The sequence below is a fragment of the Photinus pyralis genome, unplaced genomic scaffold, assembly GCF_008802855.1.
Source record: "Photinus pyralis isolate 1611_PpyrPB1 unplaced genomic scaffold, Ppyr1.3 Ppyr1.4_LG6, whole genome shotgun sequence".
In the NCBI taxonomy this organism is placed as follows: Eukaryota; Metazoa; Arthropoda; class Insecta; order Coleoptera; family Lampyridae; genus Photinus; species Photinus pyralis.
In genome coordinates this window covers 17,006,090-17,025,589 of record NW_022170663.1, presented here as the reverse complement: position 1 = coordinate 17,025,589, position 19,500 = coordinate 17,006,090, and the positions used below count along the sequence as shown (strand labels likewise).

General features: G+C 37.2%; 2 protein-coding genes across 2 annotated transcripts; one reads left to right on the top strand and one right to left on the bottom strand.

Annotated features, from left to right (window-relative positions):
- Positions 1-4,477: 4,477 nt before the first annotated feature.
- LOC116173526 lies at positions 4,478-6,101 on the top strand. Its single transcript, XM_031491039.1, has 2 exons — positions 4,478-4,804; positions 4,851-6,101. The coding sequence occupies exons 1-2, from the start codon at positions 4,637-4,639 to the stop codon at positions 5,991-5,993; spliced, it is 1,311 nt and encodes a 436-aa protein (XP_031346899.1). The 5' UTR covers positions 4,478-4,636; the 3' UTR covers positions 5,994-6,101.
- A 6,293-nt stretch (positions 6,102-12,394) lies between these two features.
- On the bottom strand, positions 12,395-13,793 carry LOC116173527. The gene is made up of 2 exons (XM_031491040.1): positions 13,562-13,793; positions 12,395-13,503 (listed from the first exon to the last, which is right to left on the bottom strand). Exons 1-2 carry the CDS (start codon positions 13,736-13,738, stop codon positions 12,442-12,444), a joined length of 1,239 nt encoding a protein of 412 aa, XP_031346900.1. The 5' UTR covers positions 13,739-13,793; the 3' UTR covers positions 12,395-12,441.
- Positions 13,794-19,500: the final 5,707 nt, after the last annotated feature.

The following is a 19,500-nucleotide window of genomic DNA, read 5'->3' as shown; positions in this document are numbered from 1 at the left end:
GCGCGTGGTTACGTTTCTTAGCAGATGGTAATTCGGATGATTACCATCCATCGACACTTTGAGGTAATAATTTACCACGATCTGCTTTCTTCGAAGAGCTAGAGGAAGAATGTTTGCCTCAACGTATAGTGACTCGACGGGACTGGTCGGAAAGGCTCCAAGGGAGTATCTTATGGCAAGATTCTGTATTCTGTCCAGCTTGCCAAGCAACGTATTACTACTACATGTAGAATACACAGAACATCCGTAGTCGATCCTTGATAGTATGAGACCTTTATATAGGTCTAGCAGCGTCTTGGGATGCGCTCCCCACTTGTGGTGAGCTAAGACTCGGATGACATTCAGGGACTTTCTACATGTAGTAGCAACGTTCTGTATATGCGCGGACCAGCGTAGCTCTCTATCGAACGTTAGACCCAGGAACTTGACCTCTTGGACCACGCTTATTATGCGGTCATTCATAAATAAAACCGGGTCATAATGGGGTTTGCGAAGTCGACAAAAATGTGCAACCTTCGTTTTCTCCTCTGATAACACAAACCCAACAACGTTGGCATTATTACATATTTGATTTATCGCCACTTGTAATTTACGTGTTATAATACCGACGGTCTTATCTGCACAAAAAATCGTCAGGTCGTCGACGTATAAACATTTTCCGATTTCGTCAGCAACACCTCGAGCTATTTCGTTGATGGCAATGCCAAACAGGGAACAGCTAAGTGTGGAGCCCTGCGGCACCCCATTCTCTAAAACGTGCTCGTTTGAATAAGCGTCGCCAACTCGTACGACAAATTTCCTATTTTCCACAAAAGATTGTATAAACTTTGGCAGATTCCCTCGTAGATTATATTTGAACATATTTTGTAGTATACCATACCTCCAAGTCATGTCGTATGCACCCTTGATGTCAAAGAAGACCCCAACCAGGTGCTCGCCACTGTCGAACGTATTCAGAATACGATCGCTCAACTTGACCAGATGGTCAATAGTTGATCGTCCCTTCCGAAAACCGGTTTGATATGGGACGTATATATTGTTACGTTCGAGGAACGTTTGCAACCTCCCGTTTACCATCTTTTCCAACAGTTTGCCTAGACAAGAGGTCAAACTTATTGGACGGTAGTGTTGTGCTAACAGCGGGTCTTTTCCCGGCTTCGGTATAGGGACTACAACTGCCTGTTTCCATTCAGAAGGGTAAGTTGATTCGATCCAGCAGGTATTAAAGAATTTTAAGATGATCTCTTTCATTTCCGCACTACAGTGACGAAGCATCTGGTTATGGATACCATCTCCTCCCGGTGAACATGACTTGGTGTTACGGATTGCTTCATCTAGTTCTTCTAGGTTAAAAGGTAAGTTATCATCTAGAGTTTCATCGGTATCAAAGTTTATAGGTGTCAATTCTTTCTCGATTTTAGCCTCTAGAAAAGTACGAGGATAATTGAGTGAACTGCTAACTTTATAGAATTGATCGGCAATAATGTTACTTATTTCCTGCAGGTTGTTGGTAACTACCCCATCGGAGTTACGCAGAAATCTGGGATAAGCGCAGCCGATTTTACCGGATATTGCTCCTACCTTCTTCCAGACTTCGCCAATGGTTGTCTCCGGTGTGATGGTGGAAACGTATCTTTGCCATGAGTTTCTTTGTGCCTCTAATATCCGCCGGCGACACTCGGATCTTCGTTTTTTAAATTCGATTAAATTCTCCATTTTAGGATGGCGACGGAACCTATTTAATGCTCTTTTCTTTAATAAAATTTTTTCTTTTATTTCGGGTGACCACCACGGAACCATCTTCCTTATATTGCCAGGTTTAGATCTTGGAATGCTGGCCTCGGCGGCATTTAAAATAGATGAGGTTAGCGTTTGGAGATTTACTTGGCTTGGCGGGACGAGCAGCCGTGTGAAAAGTTCCCAATTTGCTTGTTGCATTTTAAATTTGGCTATCGTTCTCACAGGAGTGTTCCTGCCTTGCAGGGTAATAATTATGGGAAAATGGTCGCTATGATGCAGATCACTTTCCACTTCCCATTTTACGCTTGCATGTATCGCCGGTGAACATACCGATATATCGATGGAATCGAAAGTACCGGATCTCACATTAAAGAACGTAGCTGAATCATCATTCAACAAGCTTAAATTTTTATCCTCGATCAGATCCAACAACTCCCTGCCACGAGCATCGTCTGAGCGGGAGCCCCAAACGGTGCTGTGAGAGTTAAAATCCCCAACTAGAATAAAAGGTGCCTGAAGCTGATCTACGATTTTACCAATCTCTTGGACATCATAAGTATTATTGGGAACGTAAATATTACACAGTGTAAGAGAACTGCTAATTTCAAGTTGTACCGCTACAGCTTGATAAGGCGTATCTAGTTTAACCCGTTTATAAGGTATGCCTTGTCGGATGAGGAAAGCCACCCCTCCACAGGCTCTTGCTGGTGAGTAAAAATCCTTTCTTATCAGATTAAACCCTTTAATGCTGTATTTTGTTCTAGGTACCAGGTGCGTTTCTTGAAGAGCAATACACCAAGGATTATGCTTTTGAATTAGCAGTTTCAGCTCATTTAAATTGTTGGAGAGTCCTCGACAGTTCCATTGGACAATTTTTGTTGTATCCATTAAATGACAATCACAATTGAATAAGCAACATATAAATATAAATAACAATAAAATAACGGTGTATATGAGGACATTCACAATAAATATATGTACACTTTTACATAAATAAATGATAGACAAACAAAACATATATGTATATCACAGGTGTAATCACAGACTAATTACTAAAAATTTGCGGGTTTCCCGCCGTTTTTCGAGGAATGCGGGGCTTGCCCTTCGGCCAACCCTTCTTTTTCTTTTGATGCTTGGCCTCCTGCACCGTCTCCGAATCGACGGAGGTAATGCTGGAGGACCTCGTTCTGGTTACTGACGTCCTACGTTTTGAACCACGCGTTTCCGCGTCCATGGGCTCAACTTCAGACGGCTCTGACAACAGTGCAACTGTCTCGCTTAGTTGCGAGGCTGGTTTCAGTTGAGTTGTTCCAGATATGGTTTGAGAACGTTCAATTTTCGTGGTAAGTACTTTCATAAAGCTTTGCATTTCTTCCTGTATTATTTTCCTGATTTCAGGTACGGTGGACTGATTTGAAAGTGGCGTAGCGGTTACCTGCACGAAAGGTACACTCGGAACAACAAAGGAATCAACCTTCTTTTTCGCCTCAGGATACGACAACTTGTGCAGCACCTTTACTTCCTGTATTTTCATCTCATGCTTGTAAATTTTGCAGGATTATTAGTGTTGCTCTTAGAAACGTTTACACGATAAATTTATAAAACATTTCAGCTTTAACAACAAAATATTATTCATCCACTCTCTAATAAAATTAGGTGAAAGTAATAATAAAATACGAATAAAATAAAACAGTTGCAGAGCGATGAAATTATAAAAACTATTTGCTGGTTGTGGAAAGGGTCCAAGATATCAAACCTTTGATTTACGATAAAGACCTCAGGCATTATGTTGATTGAAATATCGATCGTAGAGTACTGTCCGGCATTCACTTTTAAATTCTGTACTGCGGTGCACAAGACCCATGTTTTTATTGTATTCATAAATTACTGAAGGTCTTTTTACCACAATGTTTTTCTCTTTTTGAAAACATTTTCTTACATTGGTTACCTGCTCTAGTAACAGTATTTACAACAAAATTGTCACCACACGCACACAATCATCCTTGTTTATAGAATCTAGTTTTTTTCGGAAAACCTTTTTTATCCTGACGACGGTAGCTCTGGCAAAACGACTTTCTCGCACTATTACTTTTCCACCATCCATACCCTTTTAATTTTAGATCTTGAAGCAAATTTATCGTTCTAAACAAAAGGAAGAATTATCCGACAACTTTTCGATCACTTCTATACGAAAAGTATTTCGCAGCATTCTCATAAAGATCGATTATCATTTCTTGATGAATATAGCGTTACAAAAAAGTCACGCTAGAGCCTAAAGGCTAAAAGTTCAGAGCAAAAACGACATTTTACAGTCAAGTAACGATTAGGTACCTATAGATAAAAAAATTGGAACTTAAGACGAAGATTACACCCATAGGGAAGCATGAGCAAGCCATTCAACTTCTGAAAACCATGAATACCTCATTATTTTCGTCACAATTATTTCACATAAATAATTTTGATTACCCCTATTTTTGACAGTCCCGAGCCCGAGGGCAAACATACTGGTCAGACTGTTTCCCTAAAGGTTCATCTTGGAATTAGGCACATCAAGATTCTTCCGGTATCCCATTTTGGTAACGCATTTTCTAACCATTATCTTGAGATAAGAACATTATATGTAGGTATGATGCCATTTGTGTGAAAAACAATATTGCGGTGTCGGCGGTCAGCGATTGGTTTTCGTTTTGAAGCTGCTCCAAATACGCTACAACATCCATATAGACACAATAAATTGTATTGTTATAAATAACTAAAAAAACCATCTTTATCTCCCTGAACACACGGACGACGCGCTCATATCAAAATGACGCAGTGAATTCGCGTATCCGTGTAGATAGCGTATCAATCTGCATGTCAACACAAGTTTTGTGTTAGAAGTGAGCAATAAATAAACATGAAAGTCGATGTTCTCGTGTTGTTGTGTATTTCGTATCTTAAAAGTTGTTTATCTTTCAAAGTGCAGTTTCGTAGTTGCGAGGAGAAAGGTTTTCAGTGTGTCGATTCTGTGTCGCATTCGGGAAGACAAGATGTGACCTATGAATGCCCCAGTGACGATTTAAAGGTAAAACCGTTTCCCGACACAGATCCTCTAATTGGAGATTTCACAGGATATAACGCTCGATTTCTGGATTTGGGATTTGCCGCCCAATATCGACATCGACAAGCTCACCATAAAGAATTGCCACACTTTACGTTTAAGATTCGGTTGCACTGAGCTCTACCGAAACATTACCATTTTATACGTGCACCACGTCGTCAACTTGAGAATCTTCGAAGATGACACCAGTTGCAATCCTACGGCGGTTATTTTCGAACACGTGGATTTCATACGCAGCATACCCAAGCGTTCCTTTTCGCAAGCGCGTTGTCACGAACAGCACTGTGGACTCAAGCAGCTGGTTTTTGAAAATGTCAAAATTGGCGTGATCGAGACGAATGCAATTGAACTATCGGACAGCGTTCAGCTCTTTCGCATCACCAACACGATGATCGACTTGATCGAGGCGGCTGGCATCCGAATTTCCGCTAGAAAATTTGCGAGCGTTTACATTCTAAACAGTGCAATGGACAACGTGGAGGCGCTCGGCGTCCAGGTGGACGCGTCCAAATTTGTAATCGCCGATACCAGCATCGACGACCTGTCCTTTGCAGGAATAAGCGCAAGCGTGCGAACATTTGAGTTTACTTCCAACTCCATTGGAAACTCCTCGTCCGGGGCACTCGCCATTAGTGCCGAAAGCGTCGACGTTTTAAGAAATAAATTCCAATACCTACAATCGGGGGCGTTTAACAAGATAGGCCCTCGACAAGGAATATTCAGGTTCAACTTCTTGGGGAATTACGTTAGGTACGTCGACGTTGGTGGTTTGCATCCCCAAGATGGGAGTCGCGTGCACACTACCTACGCAAATAACTCGTTTTACTGTACATGTGAGGGTCTATCTTGGCTCGGTTGTAACACTAGCTTTGGAGTAGGATATGAACCGATAAACGACTTCTATAAACATATTTTGGAGAAAGCTAACAATAACACGTGCATATTTGATTCGGACTGCATTTTGCCGTTGGGAGCAGTGCAAAAAATTGCACCGAATGGGATATGCCAAACGTCAACAATCTACGACCAAAGTAGATTTTGTGATAACTACGACGATAGTTCATCAGCAAGGTTGACGAATAGCCTACGCCTTGCGTTCAGTTGTTTCGCTGTCTTAATTTATTACAATTTTCAGTATTTGTGTATTCTGTGATATTATGTGAGTGATTGTTTTGTTTCATCAAATGTATGATTTGTACGTTACCTACTCTTTGTTGTTCAGGCTGAATACTAAGCGCATTAAATCGATATTATTTTGTAATTGTTTTGTTAGAAACTTTATCGCCCCTTTAATCAGAGGAACAAATTATAGTATGACTTGACCGGGTCACGAGAATTCTGTCATACTTATGAAATGATACCTGGCGTTGTCGATCTGTACGCTCAAATGTGACAAAATGGCCAAATTTTCACCACCGTTTCCACTTCATTTGATTTATACAGTGTGGCCAATTAAGTTCGCAGACCATGGGAAACTTTTTTTACGCAAAAAAGTTATTCTTCATAAAACGTTGGGGCCGGTTTGAAACATAAAAAGCAACCAAATACGAGACATGTCACATAACCATTTTATTCTCCACGTTGTTTTACTCCTTACACTGTATATATACATTAATTGTTTTATATGTTTTGACGCGCCAATATTACCCATTGTAATCTAACGGCATTAAAAAGTTTTATTATTATTATATCAATTTTGTTTAAGACTAAATTTTATCATACAGGGTGTCTTAAATTGAGTAGGATAACATGGCTCTCTTTGCTATTGTTATACTTACAGATTCGGTTTAATTGGCAAAGTTGTGTAGTTTCTAATGCTAATCGATATTCCGATGTGATAATTTGGAAAAAAATAAATCGTTTCATAATTGGAATAGCGTGAAATTGCTACTTTAAAGAAGTTCAAATATTTTAGTAATAAAGAGAGCTACCTAACGAAAAAAGTTTCAAATAAAAGTTGCAAGATTCTATCGGATAAATTCAATGGACGTAAGAATTTTTTTTTTCAAAATGGCGGTTTTCGAGATATTAATATAAACTTGCATACTAAACATTTAGCCCCAGTTGCACCAACAGAATTAAGCCTTGCTTAAAGCTTAAAGTTAAGTCGAACTTAAAATCTATAGCGACGATTATTAAGACAATCGTTGCTATGGTATTTAAATTATGCTTAACTTTAAGGGATAGGTACTTAATTTTGACGGTGCTTTTTTGCCTCGAAGTTTACAATGTATTTCTTATAGCAATAATTCCATGGCCGATTGTGATTGAAACCAAATTCGTTCGTTTAGTGTCTCACATAGTCGCCTGGCAAGGTGTTTAGTATCACTGGTTTTGTAATTTTTTTCTCTATCGAGTGACATAAAAATCAAATATGGCGTCCATTTAAAATAAGTAAGTTGATGTCAATATCTCGAAATCTGCCATTTTGAAAATTTGTTTGTACGCCCATTGAATTAAGCCCATAAAATCTTGCAACGTTTATTTGAAACTTTTTTCGATAGCTCTCTTTGTTACTAAAATATTTGAATTTTTTTAAAAATGGCGATTTTTCCCATTTTTTCAATTATCTACGAAAGCGAAACGATTTATTTCTTTCAAAATCTCGCATCGGAATATTCATTAGCATCAAAAACTGTACAGCTTTTCCAATTTAACCAAATCTGTAAGTACCTATAATAATAACAAAGATGCTATTTTTTTCACTACTAGTATTCTAAATTAACAGCTCTATATTGTTAAGAAAGTGAATTAGTCCAGTATGCAGACAATTTTGACCTGCAAAAGGGGGTGTAAAAGATTTTATTATTTTAAATGGTCCATTTGGGTCCAAATAACAGTCATGGATTTGAAGAGTGCACACCAATTTTTTCCCGACACAACTTTGGCAGCCAAAAAACCTCAAAATGTTTGGACTTTTTTCAGTTTTTCGCTTAAAACTCGAAAACGGTCCATATTTTAGGAATTACACTTCTTTAGTAAAAAAAAACCAAAATTCTGCGTCAATAAACACCCATTTATTCAAACTTTTCTAAAAAACTGAGTTAATATTTTTTTTATGCGTTGTGGCTCCTAAAGGAACGGTAAAATCCACTACTCCCTTCTTAAAGAATGTACGACATCCGAATTCAAAAAGTAGGTACCAAAAATTTAAAATTAGACCATTTTTGAAATTTGTTGGAAATTATTGAATGAGACGAAATGAACAAGACCGGAATGAAGAAGACTCATCCAAATTGCTTGAATGCTCTACCAACACCACCCTTTCACTGCAACTGATGCCCTCATGTCAGTAAGCAGCGGCATTTGTGACGTATAAGCCGAAAAGGTCAGTCCGCCTTATCCCTTATCTAATAACTGGCAAGCGAAAGTGTATTTCATTTTTATATAAATTGCAAGGTGCTGGGTCATGAAAACAGCAACCCCAAACTTGTAAAGTCCCTAAGAACATTGTTTTGGGATGTAATGCTTGCCAAAACTACGTCTTTTGGTCAAGTTACTAATGAATTTGAACTTTCTACATTATTTCAAGTTATTCCTAAACTGTAAGGTACTTGTCGTTAAAAAATACACCACCCAAATGGCATCGTTTGTGGTTGCGTTACCACCATAATAATTTCATTTCCGAAATTCTAACACGCTTCAACTACAGTATTTTTAGTTAATTTTCATATCAAATTTAATGAGCACCCGAAATTTAGAACATCTCTAAAACCGTCGTTTTAGATGTTACACTTACCCAAACCACGTCTTTACGCAATGGGCTAATGAATTTGAATTTTCTACAGCATTTCTAATGTGCTTTACAACATCCCTAGGGGCGTCGTTTGGGGTAGCAATTTTACAGATTAAAAAGGCATGCCCGAAACCTGGGTATAGCCTCAAGTACAATCGTTCCATTTGTGATGGTTGCTGAGACAAATACCATTAAAACACTCATGCAAGAGGTAATAATGGAAAAATGGAAATCCACTTTTCGATTCTCCAACTCTAAAGAAATTTGTGAATGGATTTTTGAACCAATTAAATGCCTCTCAGGACCCGGATTTAACATGAATACAGAGAGAAAAAATGAAATTGCTAGTTACCCTTTTCGTACAGTTTTTAGGCATGGGGTGACACAATAATCTTGAGTTGCATGTCTCGATTTCAAGACCTTTCATTTTGCGAGAGAGGTATTTGGTTCCCTCGTATCAAAATAAATTCAAAATTAGTAAACTCTGCGACAATTATTATTAAAACTAATAAAAAGGCAAGTGCGGTTTTTGTTAAGAATAAGATTATCAACAGACTTATAAACCCCTGTTTAAAATGCCGACGCCGCCGACGCAATGGACTACACATGTGTTTCTAATTTTAGACTTGGATAGATAAGATGATTGTAATTGTCGTGTATAAATTTTTGATTTGGAAAATGCTTGATTGAAACTAACGGCAGTTACATGTGTGGAGGTAAATTTCCATACACAATATTTAGACATTATACTTCACCTATTGTCCAACTCCAAAATCATTTTGCATTTTATGCCCAATGTTTAAATGTAAAAATCCAAATTACTTACTGCATTTTACGCGGTACCTAATCTGTGCTTGTCAAAATTCACCCTTAGCTTTCTTGCTTTCGATACTAGGCACTCTCCTTCGAACCATTTGAAATTTTGGGAGACCATTCCGCACAAGATGCACTGCACTTCACGTTAACACGATCGAATTATTTGATCAAAAGTTATATTTTTGATGGAGGGGCGGTAACGTAAGTAGGTAGAGATTAATCACCTGATGCGCTTATCTGCACGTGCGTTCACTTTTACCTTTCAATAATTGTTTTGCCGTACCGAATGAAGTCGTGCCTGATAAAATATGATATGTGAACTACAAATTTTTAACCCATGAGATTGTGTTCTAAATTAATTTTCATTCTCACATGGAAACAACCAAAATCTGACTTTCCTTTTGATTTTTCCAATTTTGTCACTGAAATAGCTTTCTTTGGCTCGTTAAAAAATAAACTTTTGCTTCTAATTGTTTTACTCAATATTGCCACGCACTATTTGAAATATAACAATCGCAAATATTGTTGTTATTTGATAATACCTGTGAGAAGTTGTGACGATTCTATATGAAAGCGGCGGTAGTAAAGTATTGGGATGGAGTGTCAAAAGCAAGTATGGGGAAGAATTTAAGCAGATTTCGAAAAGATTTTATGAGGTTTTATAAGGAATTTTATCCGATTTCAGGGATTTCCGTGTATCTCCGGGAATTGACGAGGAGTTTAAGGGATTTCTTTGATCGCTTGTAAAAATTTTTCTATTGAACCGATTTTGTTTCTTCATCCTTTGATCGACGTAGAGTTTTGTTTCCTTTTTTTACTAAAGAAGTGTTATTCATAAAATATGGACCATTTTCGAGTTTTAAGCGAAAAACTGAAAAAAGTCCGAACATTTTGAGGTTTTTAGGCTGCCTGGAAAAAATTGGTGTGCACTCTTCAAATGCATGTTATTTGGACCCAAATAAACCATTTAAAATGACAAAATCGTTTACACCACCTTTTGCAGGAATCTGCCCTTCTGACTACTCCGCATACTGCACTAAATGTGCGTGGAAGTAAAAGTCATGCGAGCCTAATTTGGTTCTGTCATTGAGATATTTTCAAAGAGTAATTTCGTTCAAATTTTTTCAAAATGTGATAATTTTAAGTATGTATTTTCTCTGGAAATGACGGATAGTGGCAATTATTCATTTTAGAGAACTTGGGTCACCTAGAGACTCGGGTTTTCGCTACTTGATACCTGCTATGGTATATATTTGCCCGTTACTCACCACTTACAGTTGTCGTGGAAATTACAAAGTAACCCGCATAATTCTTTTCAGAGGTGCTCTTGCGGAAGATGAACCACACACCCTCCAACATCTTCATATTCATGATTCGTTTTTATTTTGTTATATTGTAATGACGGTAATATTATGTGAACAATAATTGTTAATGTATAACTATACTAACACTAATGGTTTACAGTACCTGTCGCCTGATGATGGACGAAGCTCGTTCGAAATCGATCGCGACCAATTAATTTCTTAATAAAAATTAGTGAAATACAACTACGTTACTGTTTATACTGTTATAAAAATCCACTTTAAAAAAAAGTAAAACAACTTCCGATAGAAAAATGAGCGTACAATTTTGAAGAGCTTTAATGTGCTTAATGTTAAATTGTTCATTTTTATTATATTTGTTTATGTATATTGTAGCGAATATTCTAGAAATCCCGATAGACATAAGAAACTCAAGCGGATGTTACGTATTTTATCGGGAAATATGGCGTGTTTGTTCGAGAACATACTAGAATATTCGGGAGCGTTCGGAAGCGTTCGAGAACTTTTGAGAAAGACCGGCGTTTGCTATATAAGCAAATCGAATTGTGTTTCGAGTCACTTCTAACATCGATTGTCTCTCGTATTACGTTATAAATTTTGCGTGATAAATTGATAAATATTACTTAACTATTACAAAGTAGGTAATCTATTTCAAGACCGTTATAAATGTATTGTATGTACCCACGAGGAAATTGTAACGTGTAGACACACGTGCATGGTTTACTAATCAAGCGTCTCATTAAAATGATTGGTTTCTACAAACTATAACTTTTATCCGCGACTCCTTTTTAAGACGAGAGGGTGAAGGGGAAAGGGGGTGGGGGTTAGAAGTTTTTTTTATCTTTTCTGGTATTCTAATAAAATGTGTTAACGAAAGGAATTAGTTTCTACCAACTACAGTCTTCATCCTCGACCCCTTAACGTGATTGGTCCTAATATCTCTAGTGCGAAGTGTCGGAGGAGGGTACTCACAAAGGACGATTGTACGTTTGGAAGAAATATATCCATTAGTGATGTCAAATCTTTAAAAGCGAATATCTCGAAACGTATCAAAAGAGCATACTCATAAAGGGCAAGTGGAAAGTCTGGTCTACTAACCGGAACGGAACCAAAGCGGGTACAAATTTTAATTTTGTAGGTACAAATTAGTACTTAATTTATACGTTCCATTTAGTTTTAATAAATATGTATAAATTGTTTAAACCATGAAAATCTAAGTCCAAATTGGTCTTTAATTCATAGTTTATGATGCAACTAATACAATTTCAATCGGGAAAAGTGGAAGTACTAACTTGATTTCAAGTTAGCATCCCCATTTTAAAAATCGGTTTTCCGGAAAAACTAAGCGGATACAAAGTCTAATTTTGTGGGTACAAATTAGTCTTTAATTAGTCCTAAACGCGAGGCATTTTTCTACTTGATTTGTGTAAAGTGGGGGTGCCAACTTTATGGTCCTCTCTGAAAAGTAACTGAGGTTGTCACCCGTTCCATACCCAGAGAGTTCAAACCCTATCAATCACCAAGGTAAGATAAAATCTTCATGCAACACGAATTGCAAATCCTCTCCTTGATATATTTGATAAAGCACCATAAAATTGAATGATACAATTCTGGCTAATCATCGTTACAGAGGAAGTACTATCTACTTCATTACCCACACTTACTGATAATGAGTAATGATTCACTACAAAATAAATAGTTTATTTATAACAAATTCGAGAACAAAATTAAAATACAGCTGCAGTTGCAGAACTCCTTTTGTTTGGAGATCTGACACCAAAGCACATGCACGGATTGAAATTACAATTATTTTTATTCTTGGGATCTAAAATCATTGTGTTGAAATCCTTTAGAACGGTATAGTTGAATCCTAGGTCGACCTCGGCGCCAAGCCACGATATGGTTTCGCAGGAGCATTGCAGGGTGTTTTCAGTGAAGTTAACAAGCGAAGCAACGTTCTTGTATGCCTCAATATCCGGACGGATACCTTTATCCTCCACATGTTCGAAAAGATTATTATTGAAATCGTAAACGAAGTACAGGGTGCCAAAGTTTCGCTGGGAATCGTGCAGCAGACCGGGACTTACTTTTTTAAACGCGCCTGATTCGACGTTCCTAAAATGGTTGTTGTTAATGTAAGTGTTTTGGGACAACACGGCGATCGCGCTGGACTGCAAATTATCGACTGTGTTGTTTACAAACTCAAAATCGTAAACGGTGCCATTAATGCTACTCGGTGACAGATCTTCAATTTTATTGTTCTTGATGGACAAACCGTCGCCGACGAATTGTAACGCCATTGGCTCGAGAACTCCTAGATTCGAATTACTAATTGAACCTTTTCCGCCTTGCACGAATTGCATTTTCATGGCTGCATAGGCAATTCTGCTAACGGTCACGTTTGTCCACTCGAAGTTGGTCATGTCGGATAAATTGTCAAAAGCACCCGATTCAATAGTGCCGAAATTGACGTTCCTGAATTCCAACGCGTTAAGATCGAAAGCCGGAAGATAACACCCAGGTTTATAAAATATCTTCTTAATTTGCGCAAACGTCTGTCTTGGTAGTATCTCTATTCTTGAGATATTCTCGAAGATCATCTTCGGAGGGTTGTGTGGAACGTTCGGTGGCAACCATTCCAGTGATCCAATATTTTTAAACTTCACCCACTGAATTGGTCTATTGTCGCCGCTGCAGGTCAGCGATAGCTGCACTTTTTCGCAATTGTGTAACGTCAACGATTGTATCGTACCAGGAGCGCTGAACGCCCAAAGGTAAAATTGAATGTCCTACAAATGCAGATTATTTTCGCAAAGGTCAACCAGTGCGCGAGGTGCAAAAACTCACCTGTCCCGTTACGTTGGTGCATTGAAACGTTATATCGTGCCTGCCTGATACCTCCGGCGATGCTACGCAGGTGAATCCCTTCAGGTCACATTTTTCGAACGTTATTCGCACTTGGGCTGGTGAACACAATTGTACGAAAAAGTACAGAAATAACGCACTTTCTAAATGGATGTACATTTCGGGATATGTCAACTCGATCACTGCCGGACGATTTCTGAAGATTACATCGACTTACATCCCGTTTATATCTAAAAGCGTTGATTCATAAACTAAACAAGTAAAAAAAGTACTGGGAAAAGAAGATTAAAGCATTTCTCGCGGGTATACAAGCGAGATAGGAGCGGGATTACCAGTTTTAAGGGATTTTTCTTTTTTGGGTTGCACAGTTAAGAGAGTGACTGACGTATGAGCTGATTTATCGGTAATTATGTTAGACGACCTAATCCTAGTTTAAACATAGCCGATAATTAACCAATTTCAATTATCAGATGTATTAAATACGTTGACACCTTAATCTTAGGTACTACAATTATATGATGACTTTGTTCTATTTTCCATTTCACTTCTCCTATGTCGTACATTTATTATACTTCTTATGAACTAGCTAGGTACATATAACTACATTCATCTCTTACATAGACATAGACTTATCGTGACCATAAGGGTTGGACATAACGTAGCCTATTGAGAAATTATGTTTTTCTTTACATGTGCGTAAAAATCGCATTTTTTGTAAATGGTTTGATGTCCAATCAATGTATCAGGTTCGCATTTTCCCTCTTTAATTTATGTTACTTCAAGCTCTTGTTTTTGTGGTGACATCTTAGCAAAAATTCTGCTAGAAAATCGAATCCAAAAGTGCTTAGATAAGTAGTAACCGATCTAGGAGTGGTAAAGGAGATTACCAGAAAAAAAGCACATCGTAAGAAAAGATAAGAGTATAGTGTAGAGGAAAGGTGCGGTATAGTGCACTAGTCATCACAAAGATACGATAAACAGTTTCATTTAACTTTTTATTATTTATTTATTTATTTTTAGCTTTATTTTTGAGAGAGGGGGTTTCAGCCAAGGCTACTCTACTAACCCAACCCACTATACATTTACAAATATCCATGCCCGAACCCGGATTCGAACCAGGGACCCTTTGTATGCGCCATACGAGCCGGCTTTTATTATTTATTTTATTATTATTTAAGAGTTTTCTTAAAAGCACCCTGAATTCGTCTCTGAAAACCAAAAAAATTCGAAACAATTGTTCAGCTGATTTTTCGATATATTTTGAGTACTAAAACTTATTGTAACTAAAATTTCAGAAATCTGGATTTCGTGCTGGGTATGGTTGCCCTGGAGCACTTGTCGATATTGTTGATGATATATTAAAAGCTCTGGATCAAGGTAACTGTTTATTATTAGCGCTTCTTGACTATTCAAAGGCATTCGACACTGTGAATCATTCTCTGCTTGTGTCCATTTTAGGTTTCCTAGGTCTTAACGCTGAAGCAGTTGCATTTTTTCGTAGCTATTTATGTAATAGAAAACAGATCGTGTGCCTGGGAAATAATCAATCAAATGCTGTTACAGTACAGTCGGGAGTGCCTCAGAGTTCCATACTCGGTCCCCTACTTTTTTCGATTTACACCGCGTTTTTATATAAGGACATAAAGCATACCAAATTCCATATTTTTGCGGATGATACTCAGATCTATATCTCATTCCCTAAAAATGAATTTCAAAGTGCAGTAAACAATCTAAATCGGGACCTCCAACAATTGTCAACAAATTCTAATAAAAATAATCTTATGTTAAACTCTAATAAATGTAAAGTTATGCTTTTTGGGAGTAAGAGGAATAGACTGCCGTTAATAAATCTCACTCGAGTGTCCATGAACGGTACAATACTCCCACTTGTGGATAGTGCTAAAAATCTTGGGCTCATTATGGATTCAGATTTGCGATTTAAGTTGCATATCTCAAAATTAATACAAAAATCATATTTTACGCTGAAATTGTTGTATTCTCATAGGCATTCATTAAACCAACATTTAAAAAAGTTGCTTTGCGATACTCTCATTTTATCGAATTTTAATTATTGTGATGTCGTCTACAGTTCAAATTTGGATTCCTGTGAAATAAGACGAATTCAAATCGTTCAAAACTCCTGTCTTAGGTTTATATTTGGCGTCAGAAGAAGGGAAGGAATTTCCCATTACATTAGAAAGGCAGGTTGGTTGAAAATGGAAGATCGAAGGAAGCTGCATTGCTACTGCACTTTTTATAAAATAGTTGTCAATAAATGCCCACAATTTCTCGTTAACTTAATACGTTTCAGAATTGACACTCATAATATTAATATACGAAGAAAGGATTTACTTATTACAATCCCTAAGCATAATCTTCAATTATATAAAAGGTCCTTCTCTTTGTTAAGTCCGGAATCATATCACCTATTTTGAATTCAAATTTAATTTATGAATCCCGCATATCCTATCCCAATCCTGCACGAGGAGAGGGAGTGTCGGAAAGAGGGCAGTGCAGCGCGCGCGCTAGAGCAACAAAGTTGGTGCCAATAAATACTGGTTCTTTTGGGGAATTGGGGTAAGTGCAGGTCCTTTTACTACGCAAACATTGATGGTCCTTCGTCCCGGATTTAAATCCTTTAATTACCATTTCATAAATTAAAACTCATCATAATTGATTTTTGATTTTGATAGTAGTTTGGTTACGGTAATTTCATATTTCCACCACATAAATTATACACGAATTAATCCTTATTAATTGCTTAATTACGCAATTACGTTATTAGCTCAAGCAATAGATAAATAAACAAATTCGATAATTTTGTTCGCAACGACAAGGTTGTGTCGTTATCAATACAGCCATACAATTTTGGTGTGTCTGTGTCTGCGCTCTATCTGTACCTGGTCGCATTGTAGTTCCGTATAACGATAAAAATTCGGATTCGATATTTTTTCTCTTATTTTTCATATTGCTTAAATTTACTATTTTTCAAGAATGAACCCAACCGTAGCAGCTAAATTTAACAAATCTATTCTTTTACGAAATACCGCGATGTCTAGATTAAAAGAAACTTTACGGGAAGGCGAAGGGGAGTTAGATGAATCAAGAAAAGCTATCTTCTTGGCGAGAGCACTTCAAGTAGATACCAATTATAAGGAATTTCAAGAATATCACAATTATATCATAGGGTTAGTTAAAGATGAGGATTTTCCGGAACATGACAAAATTCGTTCAGATACAGATATTATTTTTTATAAAATAAAGGCGTTATGTGCTATAATTAATAAATCTCATATACATACAGAAAATTCTAACGCAAAAACAATACAAAAATTACCAAAAATTCAGATCCCAAAGTTTGCTGGTGATATCAAGGAATGGCCAGCTTTCATAGACTTATTTAATTCATTGGTGCATAACAATGACAGCATCTCTAAAATCGAAAAATTTCATCATTTGATAACTTCAGTACGCGACGAAGCTCATAATATTATTAAAGGTTTGCCGTTAGTTGAAATTAATTATGACACAGCTTATCAAATTCTAAAAAATAGATACGAGAATAAAAGATTACTTGCTACAGCCTATTATCAACAATTACAAAACGCCACTGCTTTGCAGCGCCCTAATTCCAAAGATTTAAGGTTACTTTTAGACACGTTTCACGAAAACATTGAATCTTTAAAGGTTCTCAATTTTCCAGTCAATTCTTGGGATTTTCTATTGTTTAATATGCTTTTGCAAAAGTTAGATACCAAAACCCGGACAGATTTTGAACTAGAACATAGTGAAATTGAGCTCCCTTCATATAAACAATTAATTACATTTTTAGAAAATCAGTCAAAGGCACTAGATTCGTTACAATTAATGTCTCCCAAGTCGAAGATGGCAGCCGCTTCACCTATTCCACAAACTATTAAACGTGGTTATCAGATTTCCAATCTTTTAAATACTGACGCCACCAATACTTCACAAACGCAATCTAGTACTAGAAATACTTTGAAGTGTTCACATTGTTCGGGGCCGCATGGCATATATAAATGCACTGAATTTTTGTCAAGACCAGTTCAAGACAGAATTCAAATAGCTAGCACGAAGAAACTTTGTAAAAATTGCCTTAGTTCTTTACACACTGCTTTTCATTGCAAATCTACAGCAAGATGTCATGTCTGTGATCGCAGGCATCACACTCTGTTACATCTTAACGCAAAGGTTTTATCAGTACCAAGTGAGGATACTGTAATTCCTTCGACTTCTTCAGAGTCCGTGAGCGCTAACGAAATAACGCAAACGCAGTCATTGAGCGTAATGACTAATATTACTTCTAATTATCAAATTTCGACAGTGCTTTTATCGACCGCAGTTGTTAATGTTAAAGACATACGGGGTAATTATCAACCAGTTCGCTTATTAATTGATTCTGGAAGTATGATCAATTTTATTTCTGATAATTGTGTTAATCGGTTAGGTTTAAAACCCAAGCGTTCATCGTTAACAATTCATGGATTGAATAATATGTCCACTCAGTGCAGTAAAGGAAGTGTCCTATGCCACATGCAACCTGCACATTGCCAAAATCCAAAATTTGATTTTGAAGCTTTGATCGTGCCCCAAATTTGTTCGAAGCAACCTCAAATGGAAATTGATGTTTCAAATTGCAAACATATCACCAATTTACGCCTCGCAGATCCCAAATTCAACATACCTTCGTCTATCGACATTTTAATTGGTGCTGAACTCACACCGTACATATTTAACAAAGATCGCATATTTGGTACAGCCGATCAGCCAGTAGCTATTGACAGTATATTTGGTTGGATACTACAGGGCACCGCTTCGGTCCTTCGCAATTCCAGCGACAATGCAAATCCGTTTTCATTTCACGTCTTCGCACAATTTTCATTGAACAGAACTCTACAAAAATTTTGGGAAGTTGAGCAGGTTCCGAAGAGTACCGTAATTCTGACTCCAGAGGAACAACTGTGTGAAACGATTTTTTCTAACACAGTGAAACGAGAACCCAGCGGCAGATTCATTGTGTCTTTACCATTTAAAGCTTCTCAGCCAGTTCTAGGCGACTCTTACTGTCAAGCAAAACGCAGATTTCTTTCCTTGGAAAACAAGCTAGCTAAAAACCCATCTTTACGGATTGCATATTCTGAATTTATGAAGGATTATCTCGAGAGTGGTCACATGTCAGTAGTTCGTGATTTGAAAATTAATAATGGGTTCTATTTGCCACATCATTGTGTGTATCGCCCCGACAGTTTATCTACTAAATTGCGTGTTGTATTCGATGCTTCCGCAAAGGCATCGTTAGGATTATCTTTAAATGATACGCTACTTATCGGTCCTAAACTACAAAAGGACATATTTGCAATATTATTAAATTTTCGATGTTTTCCAATTGCAATTATTTGCGATATCAAACAAATGTTTCGACAAATTAATTTGGAACCCAAACATAGAGATTTTCAACGCATTTTGTGGCGTTTTTCCCCAAACGAACCCATTAATGAATATCGTCTTAACACAGTAACTTATGGGCTCGCTTCTTCGCCTTATTTGGCTAATCGCACAATCCAAGAACTCGCCAAAATATACGAAAATAGATTCCCTTTCGCATCGCACGTATTGCAGAATTTTATTTATGTCGATGACGTTGTTTACGGTGCAACTAGCATAGAATCGGCGTTAAAATTACAGAAAGAGTTAATTGAACTTATGGAACTAGGCGGGTTTCAATTGAGAAAATGGGCAAGCAACCACTCAGAATTAATTAAATCGCAACATCAACATCTCATCGATTTTAACAAAGAAGCACCATCTTCCGTTAAAGTTCTAGGGTTACATTGGAATCCGATAGATGATAATTTCTTTTATTCTTACACATCCCATGATCCGTTGGTCACTAAGAGATA

Coding starts and splice junctions, on each gene's coding strand:
- LOC116173527 (XM_031491040.1), bottom strand. CDS start 13,738: ATGTACATCCATTTAGAAAGTGCGTTATTTCTGTACTTTTTCGTACAA. Junction 13,504..13,561: donor GCACCAACGTAACGGGACAG/GTGAGTTTTTGC, acceptor CTGCATTTGTAG/GACATTCAATTTTACCTTTG.
- LOC116173526 (XM_031491039.1), top strand. CDS start 4,637: ATGAAAGTCGATGTTCTCGTGTTGTTGTGTATTTCGTATCTTAAAAGT. Junction 4,805..4,850: donor GCCCCAGTGACGATTTAAAG/GTAAAACCGTTT, acceptor GAGATTTCACAG/GATATAACGCTCGATTTCTG.